At 40.1% G+C, this 19,724-nt stretch overlaps 1 protein-coding gene across 2 annotated transcripts in view; it reads left to right on the forward strand.

The window, feature by feature from the left end:
* arhgap15 (Rho GTPase activating protein 15) overlaps positions 1-19,724 on the forward strand; it is a 120,018-nt gene that overhangs the window by 51,969 nt on the left and 48,325 nt on the right. For both annotated transcript variants that reach the window (XM_064326658.1, XM_064326659.1), the window contains 4 exons: positions 8,105-8,203; positions 8,454-8,589; positions 13,440-13,562; positions 16,644-16,742. In XM_064326658.1, the coding sequence (XP_064182728.1) occupies positions 8,105-8,203; positions 8,454-8,589; positions 13,440-13,562; positions 16,644-16,742 (457 nt within the window). The remainder of the gene's footprint in view (positions 1-8,104; positions 8,204-8,453; positions 8,590-13,439; positions 13,563-16,643; positions 16,743-19,724) is intronic.

Below are 19,724 nucleotides of genomic sequence, written 5' to 3' on the forward strand. Positions count from 1 at the left end.
GCAACGCGTTGGCACGCTCTGCACACCAAATAAATCCCACGGCTGTCGATGGAAGAGCACGCGAGGGAGGGCTCTGATCTTCAGAGCCGGACGGTGCGTTACACAGACTCCATCGTCTGGTAACGTGGCTCCGGGCGATGCAGTTTGCTCGCAGTTTCATTACGTGTCATTTTTGGTCGACATCGGTTAATATGTATTTTTATTTGTGATGCTACAATTATGCACTATAACAGGTTGTTTTAAGCATTCTTAAAGTAAATGCCTATGAGATATGCGGAGGGTGTTTTTGGACTTATGCCGGAGCAAAATGAACGACTAAATAAAGAAATAAGAGAATATGTAACAAGCGTGGTGAATTGTGGGCGAGAGAGCAACATGTTTTCACACATGTTTTACATGTGACCTCTCTGGCGTTGACGGGAGATCTGAACAGAAGGGCCAGGGTCCGCTGAAAGAGATGGGGTGCTACATGCCTGGCTTTCCTCTCTACAGACACCCTACCAAACAAGGCTGTGAGCTGGGGGGGCGGGTGTGTGTGTGTGTGTGTGTGTGTGTGTGTGTGTCTGAGTGTACCTGAGTGGGTGTGTGTGTGTGTATGTGTGTGGGTGAGTTACACTGTATGTTTGTGTGTGTTTGCGGTTGTGTATGTGTGTGTGTGTGAGTGTGACTGTGAGTGTATATGCGTGTGTGTGGGTACAGAGAGAGAGAATCAGTGGAGTCTCATGCTGTCCTCGTTCTCAGGCTCCCTCAGGTCAGTTGGCATGGGGGTACTCTCCCGGGGGTGTCATTTGGAATGCTGCTAACAGCAATTTCAGCACGACAGGTGCTAACATATTTTTAGAAAAACAGGGAGAATATAAAGGCATGATCTCACTTTTCCCAAATGCTCCCTCTCTCTCTCTCTCTCACACACACACACACACACACACACAATCCTTGCTCACTCGCGGCGCTTTCTGCGCCTCTGCCGAAGGTGACACCTGACACGGCGGTCGTCCAGGTGCGGAGCAGATATGGTTACAGTACGCCATCGGACAATTTGTAGCGGGGCTGTGGGAACACCAGCTGCCCGGCTATTTTTCAAATATGAAATCATTCTGGACTCGCATGTCAACAGAAGGACCCGATACGCAAGGCTGAAACAAACTCTGTTCTGTCTTGCAATGTCGGTAAAAATTTGTGACTTGTTTTGCATCGGCTCAGTCTGCTTCAAAAATGAATCGCAGATCTCGCTGTATTTCCGTATTTCTGAGTGATTTTGAAGGGTTGGACATGAGCGAATGTTTGCCAAATGGTCACATTTTTTTGTGTAATATTTTTCAAGGAGATTTGCCTGACAGATGTTCTCTTTGGAGTTTTGACCTGTGCGATTAACCGCACTTTACAGCGTTGCCCACATATTAATCTGTGAAAGGACAAATTTGTGATTCGTGCCTGGATATAGAGTTCTTTACATGTGCTTCAGAGCAGCTGATTGTATGATGACTGAACCATAACTAAATAGCTGAGGTATTCTCCAGATTTTTCCATACACCCACTCAGATGGACAGTACAGTACATCTTCACATACAGTAAGTACATGGGTACACACACACAATTTGTGCCAAAAACTGTATGGCCAAGTTTCATTTTTTGTATTTGTTTCTTTTCTTTTTTAAGCTCATGTGTTGAAATGTAGCTGCTATGAACAGACATGAGTTATCTAAAGCATCTCATGATAATACAGATTTTTTTTTAACACCATCTTAAAAATATACCACACATTTTGGATGGGCATCAATGAGGACTGAGACACCTCTCCAAATCTGTGAAGCCGAGTTGGCATCCCAGTGCTATTTGCTTTCATATCCTATAAAGGGCTTTGCAGTAGTTACTGTTGATGTGTGCCTACCCAGTGACGGTTTGCACTTAAAAACCACAGCCGGACTTGGTACAAAGCAGCCAGTTATGTCTGTGCAAAACTTGGACGCGGGAAGCGAGTCCACGTATCTGATCTGTTTGGGGTCCACACACTGACGTGATAGAGCCAATCCGATTATGCAGGGAGTAAAGAAAGCATATCAAATTTAGAGAGGACTGTAAACACTGAGAGGAATTATAACTTTCTTGTAACTTTTTGATTCCTTTCTGATTCAGTGACTCCGCTTCATACTTTGAGTTTCATAATCTGTTAGGACATCTAGTATGTTTTCTCACTTTATTTAATTTAAAGTAATCCCAAAGCTATTGAAAGGTAAAATGTATAACATTTACAGATGTATAAATGTACACTGGCGTTATTCTCATACATCTAGGATTTATGAAATGCTGTGTGCATACAAATACATATACATGCGCTAAATATTGATAAAACAATGCAGAATATAGCTTCTTCTTTTTTTCAAAAGCAGTCAATATCAAGCAACATTAAGACAAGTAATCACAATAAAATAATAAAACAACGTATCACATATCAAGCCTCTCATGTAAATCATAAACCAATTAATTATTGAGCACATGGAACCCCGACATACATCATTCTGGCAGCTCCTACACATCCCCCCCTCCATATGCCACTCAAACGGCACAAAAGCAAGAATGCGTAAATATGTCACAGATCTGAGGTGCTTCAAGCCAAAAAAGCAGACTGCCACGACTCCAGAAGCACGCCATTTTCTCCTGTCTCTCCATCAAAATGTTCATGGAAACAGTCCCCCCACCCCCCCTTTTTTTAAAAAAATCGAAACTGAAATCAAGCGGCATTTAAATAAACAGCCTTTAATGATCCTAATTACGCCTTAATGTTAAATGTGCGAGCGCTCAGTATGTTAGCAAATTTTATCCAACTGCCTGTACGCACGTGGAGGGGGCACGGGGGGGTCTCACTAAAGAGGACGCCCCATGGATAAAGAAGAGTCTTATGCAACGCAAACGTCAAAGCATCCATTTCAATGCGCTCAGTTTAATGGGCTGAATATCATTAAATATCAAGCTTGGAGCACATAATAGACAATTCAATAAAACAAAAAAATAAAAAAAAGAAATATTTATTGAATATAGTCTTAATGTCCCGATGCTCATTTCCATTATGTTGTATTCAAAAGCAATCTGATTCATAGTCGTATAAACATATTTTATTAATGGCACCATGAAATGCTTTAGTTGAAGGCTTTCAAATAACCATAAAATCATCGAATCCGAAGCCGAGAGTCCCCTGTTTTTGAACCATTCTCGCTCTCCGAATGGTAAACAAGCACATAAACCAAACCGTACATCAACACGACTGTCATCTCCGAGTGGTCCGCGCCTCGTGATTTGTGTACGGCTCGCCGCGTAAGAAAAACAAGCTTCATCACATTTATTTGATTATTTTAAGGGCGCGCAAAAATGGTGGGATGAAGTTTGACAGTCCCTGCGTGCCGCGGCGCCCTCGTTTTGAGGAGGCAGGCCGGCTCCTGAAGGGGATTAATACCGAGGCCACGGAGCTGAAAAGGAACCTTGTTCTCAGGGGCCACTGTTTCCTCTCCTACCAGTCTGCGGATGCGCTGCAAAAAGAGCTCGTGTTCACCGGTTTAAACGAAGGCAAATGCCCGATGACGTTCGTGAGTCTTCAGTCCTCTCTGACCCCAAAGCTAACCCTGCTGTCTCTGCTTCCAAGAACAACCCCGGGAAAGATAACTTTCCAGAACATGCCAGTGCATTCTTATTCATGGGAATAAAAGTACAAGATAGCAAATGCATTTTGACACAGATTGCGCCTAGAAATATTCTTCTTATGCGTGTGCAGAGAAATTGTTTAACAGGTAGTGACATCCCAAAGTTATCTGCGTACAACTCTGCAGTCTTTTTGGCTGGGAAAGATGTGTTTGTCATGGCTCAAAAAATTAAAGTTCTACTGGTGGCGGAGCGAATGGTTCTCAGCAAAATCAGCCTTAAATTGAGTCAAAATAAAACAGCCGGTTTCATTGCAATAACCAATTTGTCAGTTTACCGTGATGACAAACTGAGGCCAAAAATGCTACCTGAACTGTCAGCAGCTGCTACATATAGTAGCAAGAAACTGTAGCTTTAAAAAATAAAAATACATTTTTTTGACTTGCACATTGACAGTGACAGTGGATTTAACATGGCATTTAAAAGTTTTTTTGGATTTGCAAATTAAAATAATAATAAAAGACTGACATAATGTGTGGTGGGCGAGCCTGGCCTACAGTAAACGCAGTGATCACCTCAGACTCACTAGGTGTCATTCCGCGTTATTCATTAGCCATTCCGTGCAGCCCATAAACACAGCCCAAAGTCATCAGCAATTATATGCAGGCGCCTGCTACCACCTGGATTGACTTATGTTAATATTAAGTTTAACTTTTGTGGTCATTTTAAATTTTCTAGAACACTTCTGCTCTCATGATTCCTGAACCTTACTGCTCACAAGCCACTAAAAACAACATTGAGGTCTGGAAACTTGCTTGCAGGCAGTTTTGGATACGCCTGGATTAGAGTTTGTAAAGAGTTGTGCGGAATGCAAAAAGTGCTATTAGAGCTGATAAGTCTTTCTGTAAAAACCATTAGCCGCACAGGTCTTAAGACTGGTCAGAAACTGTTGCTCCTGTACATTTAGGAGATTGAGTTCTCTTTAATTAATGCCTTTTGCCAATGGTATTTATACTTGATAGTCTGAAGTGCAATTATGGTTTTGAAATGCTGTCCAAGTCACATTTACCAAGCAGGAAGCACATCAACATGGGAAATATCCACACTTCAAATGAAACGGGATTTTCCAGCCAGAACCCTTGGAAGTATTTGAGCTTTCATTGATTGGCATTAAGTGACTGGGTGTGACTGACTCAAAGCAGTGGGAGGGAGGGGAGAGAGGGACAGAGGGAGGGTGGGAGAGAGCGAGGGAGAATGTATAAAATTAGGACATTTTTGAACTGTAGGGAGCAGTAGTAACCTTTTAACAGAGCGGTAGTGCCAGCGGTTTTGCAGTGCTTTGAGTTTCTCTGTTTCTCTGCAGCTGTTAGTGTGCTTAATCTTCTTAAGTTTAAAACACTGAAAATTATTCAAATATCAGGGGAAGGTTTGAGTGTGACACATGCATGCACTGTACAGCACCTTTAAATCAGATCATTATCTTAAATCAACCATACTCAGCATTAAAATGTGCACACTGTGGTCTGGGTGGTTTTGCGAGAAAAAAGAAAAAAACACCTTGGGAAAGTTTTTGGTTTTCATATATTTGTGAACCATTAATTCATATTTTTATTCACTAAAAAATTCACTAATTTGAATTAGAGAACAATTCGTTATATAAAGGAATAATGTTGTGAGAACTATTTATTGGCTGGAGTTTTATATGAGCAAAGTAATGATAAACGATGTACAGGTTTGATAGTAATGTGAGGGTAATGTATAGGCATAGGAGTAACATGAGTGTAATGCATGGGACTGGGAATTAAGTGTGAATGATGTGTGTGAGTAAAGTGTGTAAGATACAGTATGGGAGAGAGTCATGTGTGAGTAATATACAGGAAATTAGTAAAGTATGAGTAAATGTGTAAGAGTTGGAGTAATGTATATGTAACATACATGTGTGAAAGTACTGTGGGAGTAGTGTTCAGCTGCAATATAAAAATTGGTCCTGTTTGTATAAAAAATAACATTGTCCTCTGGTGATCTCCTATAAAGGTGTTTTTTCACTTTATTTCTGAAAGGTTCCAGCCTCTTTTAAACAATAATTGACGTATACACTCCCTGCAATCATTAGTGAGGTAATGAAGTGGAAATGTACAGGAATGTGTGGTAAACCATGAGTTAAAGCAGTGCTCTCAGAGCTCTGGAGTAAGAGGCGGAGGTGCGCTTGTGTTAATGCAGCATAGTGAGCATCGTATTAGTGCGCTTGTATTAATGCAGCATAGTGCGCATTGTATTAGTGCGCTTGTATTAATGCAGCATAGTGCGCATTGTATTAGTGCGCTTGTATTAATGCAGCATAGTGCGCATGTATTAGTGCGCTTGTATAAGCGCATAGTGCCATATTAGTGCGCTTGTATTAATGCAGCATAGTGCATCGTATTAGTGCGCTTGTTTAATGCAGCATAGTGCGATATTTAGTGCGCTTGTATTAATGCAGCATAGTGCGCATCGTATTAGTGCGCTTGTATTAATGCAGCATAGTGCGCATCGTATTAGTGCGCTTGTATTAATGCAGCATAGTGCGCATCGTATTAGTGCGCTTGTATTAATGCAGCATAGTGCGCATCGTATTAGTGCGCTTGTATTAATGCAGCATAGTGCGCATCGTATTAGTGCGCTTGTATTAATGCAGCATAGTGCGCATCATATTAATGCGCTTGTATTAATGCAGCATAGTGGCATCGTATTAGTGCGCTTGTATTAGCAGCATAATGCGCATCGTATAGTGCGCTTGTATTAAGCAGCATAGTGCGCATCGATTAGTGCGCTTGTATTAAGAGCATAGTGCGCATCGTATTAGTGCGCTTGTATTAATGCAGCATAGTGCGCATCGTATTAGTGCGCTTGTATTAATGCAGCATAGTGCGCATCGTATTAGTGCGCTTGTGTTAATGCAGCATAGTGCGCATCGTATTAGTGCGCTTGTATTAATGCAGCATAATGCGCATCGTATTAGTGCGCTTGTATTAATGCAGCATAGTGCGCATTGTATTAGTGCGCTTGTATAATGCAGCATAGTGCGATCGTATTAGTGCGTTGTATTAATGCAGCATAGTGCGCATCATATTAATGCGCTTGTATTAATGCAGCTAGGCGCATCGTATTAGTGCGTTGTATTAATGCAGCATAGTGCGCATCGTATTAGTGCGCTTGTATTAATGCAGCATAGTGCGCATCGTATTAGTGCGTTGATAATGCAGCATAGTGCGCATCGTATTAGTGCGCTTGTATTAATGCAGCATAGTGCGCATTGTATTAGTGCGCTTGTATTAATGCAGCATAGTGCGCATCGTATTAGTGCGCTTGTATTAATGCAGCATAGTGCGCATCGTATTAGTGCGCTTGTATTAATGCAGCATAGTGCAGTCAGAATAAGCTCCTCACCATCAGCTATCCACTCAGACCCTTTTTCAACAGCGACCAGAGGACTGTCAGCGTCCTCCCAATGTGCTCAAGCTGAATTGTGCTCATTTTAAAGAAGAGGGTGAAATGAACGGAAGGGTATTCATTTTATCATACAGCTGCTCTCAGTAGCTCAGTGTGTACTAGAATGAGGAGGGTTTTAAACCCCTGTTTGATTCAAGACCAGCAAGAAAGTATAATTGTGATGACTATTAATATTATGACCAGCTTTCTGTAGAGGTAAAAAAGAGAGAAAAAAATGAAGACCATACCACTGAATAAAAGGTTGAATCATGTGTCAGTGACCATTATAACTGTTGTAGGACACATGTCATCCCCTTTTACAATTTACAGTTTTTTGCTTTAATGGATTTGGAGTGACAATTTATGCTGCACAAATCTAGACCTTTTCCACTTTCAGAAAAATCTAACTGTTTGACAACGCTGACCTTAATATTTAGGAAAACATTTTTATTACGGCCACAGTTATTCCATTTGACGCTGCCAAAAATGTCCATCGCTCTGCTGAAAAGACAACAAACAGGGCCAATATTTAGATGGCAAATATCGCACTAACTGTTTTTTCCTTTTTTGAAAGCAAAGATGATCAGCAATCATGATCTCCCCCCAGGCATGCACACACACACACACACACACACACACACTGCATTTTACAACCAAGCCACTTAGATAATGCAGTGGCAATACACGGACCGCAATTTGTCGCAACACCTCAAACAAATATTAACATCAACAGCGTGTTACCAAAAAGCATACAACGGACAACCACGTGTTGGAGTACCGCTGATATCATATCATCCTTCTCTTAGTTTCGCATCACTTCAAACTCTGATACGTTTTGTTGACAATTAGGGGCGGGCGGCGAATCCCTGCCCTCATCGCAAACATCGGCCGCTGTGCAAGCTTATTTCCCTTATTAACAAAACAAACACTGCTGCTCTTATCGGACAGAAAATAAAACATTTATTCACTGTTGACACCAGATTATTTCTTGCATTCCTTACAGATAACAACTAGGTCTGGCAACGAATTCCTGCTCCAGGCTGACAATTATACAACAATATGTAAATGGCATGACGCTATTAAAAAAACAGCCGACAGCCTGGTGAGTAGTCGCTTCTTTTTTTAAATCAGTTTCTCTTATTTCAGAATGTCCCCTTCATTGATTTGCATAATCTGATTAAAATTCATTTGCAGAACGTTCACAGATTTGCACGTACTCTATTGTACAGTTACCTGCTTTTCCCCCTATCTTAATGAGGGTGGATGTGATAACGTGACAGTTTTACCGGTGGTGGAAGCAATATGATACGCTGCTTAAGACATGGAAATATTCCTTCTTACTGTGTTTTCAGAAGGCAAAGGGATGGGAAGGCGTCTTTCCGGGGAAACCCACTCTCCGGAAGGCAAACAGCACAGAATTTTTGTCCCGGCATGGCTCTGACTCGCCCATCTCCAAGGAACCCAAACCTGAAAACAGGCGGTCACTCAGTAAGTAGGAAGTACGCCTTAAAATCCAACCCTATGCAATCCAGAACATTCAAAGAACACATGTGATTTAAGCACATCTGTAGCCATGATGTAATGACACTAGATTTAGCTTGACTGTGGTGTTGCAGTGTGGCACACCTGTTGGCACACCTGTTGAGTCAACATAGATACACATAAAACGTAAGGTGGAAGATTGCACAGGTGCCCTCATCTGGGGTCACAGTCTTTCAATACGTCATGGGTGCATTAAAAAATAAATAAATAAATAAATAAATAAATAAAAAATAACAAAAACCTCAAATACAACAAACTCAGCAAATCCAAAAGCATTGTTAAAGTACCTTATGATGTCAGAGAGTCTGACTTACATGAATGAATCATTACAGGTGATCAGAATGAATGCTCATTACAGGTGATCAGAATTTCCAACATACACCCCAGTCAATCAAAGATAGGTAATAGGTACAGATATGCAAGACTGTACAACAGCACTAGGGAATTAAGTTTATTAATGAGTAAATTAATGAGAACATATTCTTAAGTGACTGAACAGTGGCTTACATTAATAACATTTGAACTTAAACAACTGTATATTTACAGCATTGCCACAATTAAGGTACAACTGTATTGCTCGACTAGGGAATCATAAATAGTTTATTTAAATCTCTTACACTTGTTTTCTTTAAAACTTAGCAAAATGGAAGAAAAAAAATCTGAGCAACCTTGTACAGTATGCTTTCTGTCAGATCAACATAGCTTCCCAGAATCAGACAAAATCACTAAAAGCCTTTGAATTATAAACGAAAAGCTGAAAGCTTTGTGTTTACAGTCCTTCCAAACACAAGATGATCTGACACACAATTGTACAAACTCCGTCTAAACATGGCGTTTTTTTTTGCATAAATGGCACAGCTGAGCGAGACCCCAGATGTTTGACAGATTCTGATGCTTTTAGCGGACGCACAATAAGCTGCGAAAGCACAAATCACAATTCACAACATCAGATGTTTAGATGTGTACGGTTTCATTAATCCTTTCAAAAAGAAATAATCACCAAAAACAATCCACAAACACCGCCGCGTAACAACGCTCCGCTAAATGGACGCTCCTGTTATCTGCAGTCCAAATGTAAAAAGGCCGAAATGTGTGTTCAGCTACGTTAATGCACCTTGTAATAGTTTAGAGCATGGGTGTCAGAATTCAATCCTGGAGAGCCACAATGGCTGCTGATTTTCAATGTTTCACCACCAGTGAATCATTGGAGTCATTGATTGGCTAAAGAATCTGCACACCGTAATAGTAAATAATAATTTAGCTTACATTCCTCTACAGTTGGATGTTTTCCTGAAGCAATTCATAGGTACAACATTAGTACCCAACCTGGGAATTATACCGACAGCCCTGGGGTTGCAAGCCCTCATCACTAACCATTACGCCACAATGGCACTAAATGACAAGGCCTTAATTGGCTGCTGATTGAAAGGATGTCACATAGAGCGGCAGACAGCAGGAAGTTTTACACCTCTGGTTTAGTGGGAAGCGTTTTGTAAGTTACTGCGGAGTCCTGATAAGGATCGCCTTAAATTACCACTAGCATGAGCGTTCTGTTCTTATCAGTGAGGTCAGCGACATTCCTCTACTTGTTCGTTTGGAACGGCTTCAGTAGCAAAGAAGCCCGACTGATGTTTTGATGGTGATATGGAGAAGCAGCCCTTACAGAGGTCAGTCATTCCCGGTCCTGTGGGAAACGTCTCCCTACTGTTTACACGCAATGAAAACAAACGCAAACGCCTCTCAGAATCATGGGAATGCCTTTTATTCTAGCTATTAAACCCAGTCAACACATTGCGATGCCTGACCCCAGTGCTCTGTTTAAGCTCTCTCTGGACCAATCACATGTGGAAATACTTTACCTTTCACACACTGTTCAATTATAAAGCAAAGCATACTGCAATAGAAGCTAAGTGGAATAGCAATTAATGTTGACGTTATCCTTTCGATCGGGGTGTCAACTCAAGTCCTGGAGGGCTGTAGTGTTTACAGGTTGTTGTGGTTTTCTTTCAGCATAAAAAGCACACAGTGACAGGTACAAAGGGTAGAAGAAACCATGAGTATTCAATCCATCTGTGGTTGTGATTGGCTGTAACAATCTTCAGGAAAACTAAGTCCCACATATATGTGGTGTCACTTTTCAATGTTATCCTTTGCTGTGTGCTTTGCTGTGTTGTTACTGCTGCTGCTGCATTTCTTATTGGAAAAGGCAGTTCAGGGCATTCAGTGTCATATGTGTTCGGCAGAAATTTAAATCAGTTTTATGAATGCAGATCAAAAGCAGATCAAGTCTTTTCTAGGAATGAGAGAAGCCATAAAATTATTAGGCTATTATATATTTCTGTACTCCTGTGATACATACATCTCACAGGAGAACACATTTAAACATAAAAGACAAGACTAAGGACTATGCCTCAATATATTTCAGCCAAGCAAATGCATTTGAAATAAATTGCTTTTGCTATACGCATGATGCAAAGCAGTCGATAGTGCTTTACCCCTGATCTGCACTGCCAATTCACATCGGTCCAGTTCAGATGCCCTTTAATTGATAGCTCTTCAAAAACAGCCAATACTTCCTACATATGTTAAAAGCACTCTAGTGTACACTGGTGGTAATTAATTATTGCTTAACTCCTGGGATGGTAGCTTTGTAAATTGAGGGCACGTGTGTTAGAGGTGGAGGGGGGTAGGTTATTGGAAGAAATACTTTGTATTCATTTAAAGGAAATTATGTGCAAACATCCCTGGGAAAAATACAGTAATTAAAATATAAGGATAATTTTATTTTAATGTGTAAGTCTACAGCCCCTGCTTTAAAGGGAATCAGATATATGAGTTTCATAAGAACTGTCATCTCAGCCCCTTCCATGGCCAACACAGCCTGATCGTGAATTCTCTGTAGTGCCTCACTAAACCTAACTGCTGAAACAAGTTTTGAAGCGGCTTATGAAACAATTGTATTGTGTTAGATATAAGAGATGCCTCCACAAGGTATTTCCATAAAAATACATAAATGTTAAATAAGCTAAATTAAATGCTTACACTTAATTAACGTGCATATATAATTGGAGCTAAAATGTGAACACAGTTAACAGCCATGATAAAATATCTACTTGGTATGGCCTTGTTTTCCCCTGTAGCTAAATGCATTATGTTACTAATAAAAATCCTAAAATGCATGTGTAACTGCACTGAAAAAAGAACATTTTAAATGTTACAATATTGCAATGAGAAAAAGAGATACAGTACCATGTCCTTATTTTTTGTGACTATTCCTTTTTGCCCTTATTTATTCAATAAACCACCTTTCATAAAACACTCACACACTGATACAGTTTGCAGTCTTTAGTGTGCATACATGCAATTTTACACATCTATGTTAGGTTTTCACAATATATATATTTTTTTTAAACTGCAGATCACTGTTGAATACTGAATAGACCACAAAGACTAAATAACACTTGAATAGAAATTATTACAAGCATTGTGTCCACTATTGAACATGTAAAATCTAGAAGATTATTATTCTAGATGCAAACACAATGTGGTTTATGGTTCAATGAGATTAAGCATTTAGTTAATTTATTATTGTGTATTATTTGTTTTACTATTAGTTATTGCATGTCATGTGTTTGGGAGTTTTAAGCTTTGACATATGCATAACACATTAACCACTGTATCACAGAACAAATGTAATGCCTGATTGGTGGTCTGAATATTCTAGACGCTGGTTAAATTAGTTTATCTATATCTTGTATAAAAGAATGGGCTCAATTCAAACTGTGCTACCTCCAGTTTTTCTTTCTAAACAATGATGTGATGAACAGCCTCAGGGTGCATGTAGCGCACAAAGATCATTATCTGTAATAGCAGTAATGAGAGCTCAGTGGACACAATGTAAGACCCTTGGATCTGGGGACAATCCCAGGCATCAAATGAATGATATGGACAAAATACATGCCATTTCCCCCCCTCCCCAAAACAAATGTTTTAAAATGTATTTTGTTGATGGTCCAAATTGTATATGTACGTTTCATACTCGCCTGAATGTCAGAAGCGCTAGTTCAAAGTTCAAAGCGTATTTGAAGGTATTGATTTTGGTGTGTTTCTCTGAAATGAATTTGCTTTAATTTGCTTGCAAAAAATCTTGTGTCCTCAGGCAAGTTAAAAAAAAACAAAAAAAAACACTTGGTGGTGGGATCTATCCTTTAGTGTTGGGGGTGGGGGGTGGGGGGGGGGGGTGGTAGTTGAAGATTTTGAAATGCTCACATGCCAGAACTTAACATTAACCCTCCATGGACAAGTGTGCAAGAAACAATTTGGATGCTGCCTCTTCTTTGTCAGCCAATTACTTCTGTGTGTGGTTGCTGCTGTAGTGGATTGTTGTGGTTATAACTACACAATAGAAGTAATTAGGAAAGGTTTCATCATGATAGTATTGTCACAATCCATTCAGCAGCAATTTTTACACTTCCTTCTTCTTTGTTTCAATTTGAGGGGTGAAGTTGTCCGGTGCACCTGCTTTTGATTCATGCGTCTGTGGTTATTGTTATGCTGCTCAAAATAATGCTTAACAAAATTATCCATCTTATACCTTGCTGAAAACTAATTACAGATAAATATTTTGGAGTACTGCTTTTATTACAGTTGGGGTGAACTGCATTTCATACGCGGTGATATAGTTTAAGAACAGTTTAAGAGTTCAAGAGCTTCTGATATGTGAATTTCATTGCTGATTTATGCTGCCATCATTCCAAAATGCCTCGAGGTGATTCTTGGTTTCTCGCCTGCCCCAGTTTTCAAGCTGAACTACAGCGCGTCAGACACTGCGGACAAAAACGGGGTGAAGAACCGGCTGAAAAAGTTCATCTCCAGGAGGCCCTCCATGAAAACTTTGCAGGAGAAAGGCATCATCAAAGGTGAGCAGGTCAAGTCCCCTGGTTCCTCACTCTGAGAACCTACAGTGGAGCACTGCTGTAGAGCAAGGGCCATTTCAAATCTGACTGTTGCTTTGTCCTTAGCTATGAGAAGGACTGACTGCATTCTTGTTTCACCATTAAATACAATTGATTCATTTCCATTAATTTCAAAGACTGCCAAACTCATGATGATGTTTCAGAATCAAATAAATTTAATTTGTGCTTAAATTCATTGCTCAGTTGACACCGACGTGCAATTGAGTCACTTTAGTCACCTTTGTGTATGATCACGATGACCATAACACTGAATGGTACCTAGGAAACACAACTGCTTGCTTGTAAGAGTGTCGTATCTGTGTGCCGAAGCTCACTTTTTCAGTGAAATACAGTTACTTTTGGTCCCCTAAAATGAGGGGTTCTGTAAAAGGGCTCTAATTCTTACACGGATGTCAATACTCTCAAATTAGATCTGACACACTTTAACCTCACATTCACTGTTTTGTTTCAAATACAAGGTGCTGGAGTACAGATAATTTAATTGTAGTTCAAATTATTAGCCCAGTGATAGCTGACATGTTTGTAAACATGTTACTTCCACCCAACCAAACCTGATTACCTCAGTGCTTACTACGGAGGAGAGATTCAACCTGAAAGCTAGATGACAGATTGACAGTGTATACGTTCTATCAGACCTGCTTAATTTACGGCTGCCATCAAATTCCATTTTTGCACAGCTGTCCAAGACAAGCCAAATAAACGTCAGCTTTAAAACAACGGCTGCAGTGATTCCATCGTTATCTTTCAGTCTTACATTAATATTATGACCATATCCGTCAAGTTGGCCATCAATAATGAGTACCAGCTGTAAAAAGCAAATTGGTGTGACATCAGAGGCGATATGCCTCCATAGCAACCTGTTGCCTTCCAGTGAGGAGCATGGTGGGTGGAAGCAAGCACAAAGAGCATTGTTGGAAAAGACAATAGCAGGAAATGCACTATGCATGTAATATGCACTGTGCATGTAATATTTTACCATGGTAACTTTGGCAACCTCCCTGATGTTATAATGCCCAATGCAGCGTGTTTCTTTTCCCTGGTGCCTCACCAGTTGTATTTGAGACATCTCAAATGCTAGCCACAGCTTGCCTTTTTTTTTCTTTGTCAGTTTCGGTGACCCAAGTTTATATTCACAATCACAGAGACTTCCGCCCTGGCACAGGTGCTTCTATGAGAAACTAATGCCCAGAAAAAAAAAAGAAAAAAAAACTTTTCATCACTGTAGCAGACGTTCATGTGCTGTGCACATTTCATAGTAGTGCTTTATTTCATATTCTGTGTGTATTTGTGTAACACCAGAAGTCATGGTATCTACAGAACTCAAGGTATCTTTTTTATTGGAAGCAGTATAAAGTGAGGCCTCAAATATTAAAGAATGTTATCCCTTTCTGGAATATAAAAGTACAGGCTATGAGTTTGACCGTATCTTAAATTAACCTTTAAATGTTACTCAGGCTATACACAGGATCAAAGTGAGTGACTATTGTCGTTATTATTTATTTTTCTTTTTACAGTAATAATTTCAATTATGTTGTGGGGAAAGGAGTCTTGAATAATTTATTTATTTGTGCGTTGCTTTAATCCTCCAGATATAACGTGGCATTATGTGCTTCCCTGGAAAAGCAGTGAGGGCCTAGATGTAGAACATAAGCCCCTGCTCTAAAATGGCCTTTTCAATTTCCCATTCCCTAATATTGACCATCTTTGTCCGATGTTTGTACTGCCAGCGTGATGCTGACTTACTGTTGCAGCTTATCACGTTAGCCCCGCGTCTGTGGCACAACACAGAATGTCCACAGATGCCCTGAGGTATTACAAACGACTGTTCAAACGGAGTGTGGGAGTTTTCACTGAGTTTGAATTGATAACAGCTGAGAGAGAGAGGGAGGGGGAAAAAAATTAAATGCGTACAAATATGGCAAAAGAATGTGTTCTTTTGTTTAGCACTGTGACACTTACAGAAGGAGGCTGGAGGTCTATGGGAAAAATGTTAGGAATAAAACAGCAAGCCTGTGATTCATCATTAGATGTTATTATTAGGGAGTAAACAGTGTGTGACTTGGGACTCTGAGTTGCAATGTGAAGATCGTGGGGGAAAAACAAAACAGTGGGAGTCGGGAATTATCCCTCCGAAGAGTCCCAAGTGGCTCAGCTGTAATAGTTTCCTTCCAATGAACAGGGCTGTTAAAGATTTGCAAAACCAAAAATAATATCAGTACTTACTTGCTCATCATTTTCCTAGTCAGCCTGATTTATATCTAATTTACCTCAGGCCTTTTAAAATGTATTTTTATTTTTTGCATGGACAAGCCAACGAGCACGACTGTGCCTTTAACTTCCCATTCAGTATCTGCGAATTGATGTGACAAACCTGCTGGAGGACAAACTGTCAAAAGAAACCTTTCAAAGAGACAGCAGAGAAACATGGAGCAGGGATGAACCGTTTTGGCCTGAGGGAAACATCTAACCCATATGTGAATATCGATTGCTATGAAAGACCTGGCAAAGCCGAGACTGCACTCAAAGACTGACCTCTGTGGTTACATTGAGGTCATTCACATTGCATGACCTTGTCAGGGAGAGCATAGTTAGTGTGGTTAAGTACGTTTTGGCTGCATATTAGTTAAAAAAAAAAATTAAAAAAAAACTGTAGAAAAATATTAGATTCACACCATTTATTTCTAGTATTTGAGCTTAAATTGTGTCGTGGTTACAAAATGGTATAATTGTGTGTGTGCATGTGCATGTGTGTGTGTGCGCATGTGTGTGTGTGGGTGTGTGTTTGAGAGATTGATTTAATGTAGACATTATTTCACCTACCCAGGAAGTCAGGGACTACTATTGAAAATGAGCCTTTGGGTAAATTCGAATGCAGTGGATCACAAAATGTGTTCTGAATGTTTATACAATGTCCCATAACAATACAGAAATGATGACGACCATTTTGTAATTTATTCTTTCATTCTAAATTTGTGTTAACCGAACTAAAGTGAAAAGAACATAAAAGCGCATTCTCTTTCACAGACCGTGTGTTTGGATGTCACCTGCTGACACTTTGTGCAAGGGAGGGAACTACGATCCCCAGCTTCGTAGAGAAGTGTGTACAGGCAGTTGAAAAAAGAGGTTGGTACAAACATGAAGAAATGTTTAGAATATGTGGAATAACATCTAAAATATTAATGTGTGGGTAAACAATTTTAAACTGAACTTACAGGCATGCTGCTAAAACATGATATTTTAAAAACAAGGGGAAATAGCTTGCTGTATTTACAGGTGAACCAGGTAAGACAAGCAAAGTAAACAAATTAAACAGCAGTTTCTAACTGTAATTTAAATACCATAGTGCACATTTTCATGCTGGAGTTTCGGAAATCAAATTGGGACTTTTATATTTATGAAACATTGCATTGGATCTTTCCTGTCAGATCCTGGTGAGCAATTTGTGGGCGGGACAGAGCTTTGGATGCAGCATCATTTGAATGACACCTGTCGCAATGGGCTGTGGGATGGGATAGGGGTAGAAATATAGAGCCTTTTCTGTACCTCTCCAGAAAAGAACTCAGTGCTGTTTAGAATTATTCACACCCTTGATAAAGACAAGCTAAGCAGACTGTATGAAATAAACTATACAGGTAATGAGCTGCATTGCATGCTCAAAAGACAGGAAAATGTTATTAGTTTATACTAATACAGTTTCTCGGGGAAAAAAAAAAAATTGTTCTTTTTATATTACTTTATATCATAATATATATTTTTAAAGATCTGTTGATGTTCTGCTGGTCCTTCTGGCATCTAGTAATAGAATGATGAATTGCTATTACTTTGAGGGGAATCCTTTTCTAAAACATTTTATTCCTCTTCACATGACAAATAGGGTGGACTCATAATTGGGATGTTCTGGAAGGGGAATTTATTTTAAGATGATCTGACTGATAGATTCAGAAGAAATCTGTAATTCCTAGGAAGAGCTTTCGCCTGGATTTCTGAATTGTGTACAGTGAGAAGAAGGCTTCACATTTTCCAGTACTGAAAATAAGTTTTGGAAATGCACCCTCTAATTTTGAATGAACAGGATAAGAAAGTAAACTATCAGATAATCCAATTGTTACCTATAAGCTGACATTTAATTTCATTTTTAATAAATCATCGAATTAGAGCTTGACATAAATCAGCATGTTTTGAAATTAAACCAAGGGAAAGTTTTTGGCTGGCTCAGGTGTGCTGGAATTCAGAGGCCCACTGATAGCTGATGAAAGCCAATTCATAAATCCTTTGTGCGTACAATCAAAGACCTTCTCTGGGGTTCATATGTTCACTGATCCAAACAGGAAAACAATAAGTACACCTTAACAATGGGAGCATCTTTCCGAAGCCGTAGCACTGGGCCAAAAAGAGGAGTTCTGGCGTGTCACCTGGTCCTGTTTGGCACCGGTCCATCCTTAATGAAGTCTTATCTTTCCCAGTTTAATCTCTCAGCAGATGTTTTCTTTCCTTTTTTCACCCCCGCTGTTGACATATTTTTGTTTGACAGGACCCAGTTCGAGGTTCCGATCTCTGTTTAAAAAAGAGTTGAGGTTGTTGGCTTTAAAAATTCCCTCTGTACATGTGCGATCAGCAGTTTTCCCAGGCTTTTCCGACTCCTTTGCCAGGCGAAGGGACTGACCTTTTCGAGGCCGAAGCGCTTTTTCATCGCAAAAAATGTTCACTTTGATTCCCATCCCATTTCGCATCCCCTTTCAGTCTGTTTACAGCCCTCTAAAAATGTGCACGAATTATATGTTTGTGTAACGGATTCCTTTTGTGGGTTTTGGTCGAGTGTTTGCGCTGAACAATTAGTTATCTTTGGTTAAAATTACTGTGACCTGAAATATATGCCCCTAAAGGAATAAAGCTTAAAGCCTTTTTTTTCTCCTTCTTCTCAAAACAAACAGGTCTGCCTGCAAACTGTTTAAGTGTTTCCAAGACTTGGCTTGCTTTTGGTACATGCACTACAGAAATACCCATCTGCAGAAGACAAAACCAACGTAGGCTCAAAGAGTAGGAGTTTTAAAATGACAGTCTTCCCAAACATGGAATTCATCAGACTTTTTTTGGGAGAGCACACACACCTTTATTTGGTGGTAAAAAGCAGGTGTTCTTCACAGTACCCATAGGTATTAAGTTGAAAATAAACCTACATTTAAAAATAAAGGTGACTCTATGTTTCTAGGTTTGCCAATACCAACTGTTACGACGATAAAAACGCTCACATTCATATTTGACGACAAAAAAACTTTAATGCACAGGCTGTAATTGATTCTCCCTTGTGTTGAAACTATATGCAAATGACAGTCTCACTTCCATAGCATGTGAGGCTGTTACCATATTAAGTTTGTTAAAGGAGTGCCCAGACTGAATAGCAGAGGATGTTAATGACAGGGTTTGCATATTCATCGAGACGGGCCAGGCCTGGGATTTCCAGAGGCGCGTTGAAGACATTTCGACTTTGACGTGGAGGGGAAATTTGCGGAGATTTGATTACATTGTAACGAAAGCATTGGGGGGTGGGGAGGGGGGAAGTTAAATGTCTAGACGTTTCAAAGTTCAAAAGTATAACTTCGCCCGTGACGATCGCATCAAATGAACGCGCTGAAAGTAAAACTTGTATCGTTTCGTTACTTTTCAAATCAACTGCGGCGTTCCGGACTTGTGCTGGCGACTGCTGTAAATATCAAACGTCCACTGGCGCGCAAAATGGATCAGGCATCAGAGCATTAATGCGATTAAGAGACCGAGAGACCCCTGCCATCATATAGCATCTTATTCCACTCTGACAGAATGACACCGCGCATCTGAACACCCCGCTCCGCGGAAGCTCATCATTTTACATGCCGCGTTATGCTCTGCGACTCAGCGATGGCCCTTCTGCCATTTGCAAATCCGTCCCCGTTCATGAAAACTCTTTTAAAGGGACTCTGCACTCTTCCCCTTGATGCTGTCAGCACTGGCTACCCTAAGCAGTTGATTAGAGGGACCCCAGAAAGCAGACAACAATTTAAGATTGGGGCTGAGAAGGGGGGGGTTGTTGATTAGCAAAACATTGAGTCGCGTAAATGAATTCACAAT

The sequence above is a fragment of the Anguilla rostrata genome, chromosome 3, assembly GCF_018555375.3.
Source record: "Anguilla rostrata isolate EN2019 chromosome 3, ASM1855537v3, whole genome shotgun sequence".
NCBI classification, from domain to species: domain Eukaryota; kingdom Metazoa; phylum Chordata; class Actinopteri; order Anguilliformes; family Anguillidae; genus Anguilla; species Anguilla rostrata.